The sequence below is a fragment of the Eimeria mitis genome, genomic scaffold (assembly GCF_000499745.2).
Source record: "Eimeria mitis Houghton genomic scaffold, Emh_scaff7851, whole genome shotgun sequence".
In the NCBI taxonomy this organism is placed as follows: Eukaryota; Apicomplexa; class Conoidasida; order Eucoccidiorida; family Eimeriidae; genus Eimeria; species Eimeria mitis.
This window is the reverse complement of record NW_024016159.1, coordinates 92-2,116: the sequence shown is the minus strand read 5'-3', so window position 1 is coordinate 2,116 and position 2,025 is coordinate 92. Positions and strand designations below refer to the sequence as shown.

Genomic DNA, 2,025 nt, shown 5'->3' with positions numbered 1-2,025 from the left:
TTGCTCAGCGGTATTGCAAAGAGTCCCAGGTTCCCTCACAACCTGCACCCGCATGGCTCATCAAGTTTTCGGACCCCAAGCCCTTTAGCTGCGAGGCCTTCAAGCGTTTGTCAGACGTTATATCTAACGATTGCTTGCAATTCACTAAACTGACGTTTAGTGTAGCGAACTATACAACTCCAGAGTGGAATGAAATCCACAGGGAGCTCAGAGGAAAAGAATGCCAGCTGCTGTGGCAGCAAAGCCAAGGAACGTAGGCAATGCTGGTGCAGCGTTTTTGTTGAGGCCAGCGGTGATCTGATCCCACTGGGCTTGCCTGAAAACACATCACACTCTCGAGCATTTCATCTTTGGGCTTACACGAAGCCGTAAAGGACTGACGAGTTCAACAGCGGAGTTCAACTTACGTGTATGGGGCGGATTCTTTCTTCAAGGCGTCTGGGGTGGTGACGCAAACAAGAGCTTTCACCTCTTTGTCTGTGATGCTCTCACTCCCGCCGCCCGGATTTGGACTCTCCACATCGTTACTACTTTCGGGATCATCCTCTTCCACTTCTTCCGGTTCCTTTAAGGGGGGAACAACGTCTTGCTGCTGCTTGCCGGCCTTTTTTGCTGGGCAGGTGAAGTATGCGCAGTCCACTTTGGGATTTTCACTCGGGTTGAAGAGGGAAATGAAGGAAATATTTTGTGGGTTGTCATACGGCTCTGTGTCTTCTGTGTATTGCGGAGGGAGGCNTTGCGGAGGGAGGCCGTTGAAGTTGGAGAAAGCTGCCTTCCAGTGTTCCACTGCGGCTTCGCAGTCAGCACTAGCTCCTTCTTGAACCGCGTAAGCGTAGGTGCCAGCCAGTGTGGCTGATCCTTGAGCAGACACTTCATCCTGTTGGTTTTGTGGAGGACGCAGCACACAGAATACATGGCAGGCCATAGGAATACGTGTATTTAAGTGGCCGTATACATGTGTGTATACTCGTGTAAGACGTGGAGTGAGAACCCAATCAAGAAGTTCGGCCATTCAGGGTTGTAGCGCCACGACTTACTCCTTTCAGTGCCGTGCACACTGACCCCACGTACGCGTCTACGGTTCCATCTCTGACGGAGGAAGCTGCATCTATTGGGAGTTTTTCGCCTTCTTCCTTTCCCACCGTTAGTTCGGCGAAGCCGACACGATTGCGGGCCGCGTTCATTGACGCCGAGCAGTCCACCCGCTTTGCCGCGTCTGCATACGCACACGTAAGAGCAACCGAGAGCGATTTGAACGTGGTTTCGCTTCAATTTCTTTATAGTNGTCTGCATACGCACACGTAAGAGCAACCGAGAGCGATTTGAACGTGGTTTCGCTTCAATTTCTTTATAGTATAGGTGTATAAATGGGGTTTCAAAAGATTCACTGCTCGTGGCTTGATTGCCTTCCGCATTTGCCGAGTTGCTGCCCAGCAACAAGATGGCGGCGGTGACCAACGGCAGGAACTTGAGACCAGCCATTCTCGAGGTCCAGCGGAGTAAGTGGGTAAGTGGGACAGCTAAAGCACTCCAAAGCACATATGATCCTTCCAAGGAAGGGGGAAAATTTGTTGAAATAGATCATCGGAGATGTGAGCGTCGGGGTTGCGCTGGAGGCGGTGTCAAGCCTTGCCCTGGCGGTTGGCGCCAGTCCCCACCCTGCGGACTGCACATCCATAATCGCCTCCACGGTAATAATACAACTCTATAGTTCTATTTTGTTTTACTATATCATAAATGATAATTCGTCTTTGAGGAGTTTGTGTGGGAATCCGTTCGGCATTTTCTGCAGGGCGGGGTGAAGAATCCAATTTTCGACATCTCACCTGCAACCCCCAAATTTGTTAGAATTCAGGTGTTGCTTTAGCAGGCTCTAGGTGTTTCGGTGTTCGTGTTGTGTTTTCGGCTTGTTAGAAGACAAGCACGTAGGTTTTGCTTTCCGCGTCTTTACCGACAGTCCGCGTGCTGCTTCCTCCCTTCAATCCCTACTGTTCATCAAGCGCAAGCATGCTCTGCAGGCGGGAT

General features: G+C 50.9%; 1 protein-coding gene across 1 annotated transcript; it reads right to left on the bottom strand.

Annotated features, from left to right (window-relative positions):
* Window positions 1–207: 207 nt before the first annotated feature.
* EMH_0092870 (SAG family member) lies at window positions 208–1,184 on the bottom strand (the record flags this gene model as incomplete). The annotated part of the gene is given in 4 exon segments (XM_038023082.1): window positions 208–316; window positions 408–735; window positions 739–877; window positions 1,038–1,184. Coding segments are annotated over 4 exon segments (723 nt in total).
* Window positions 1,185–2,025: the final 841 nt, after the last annotated feature.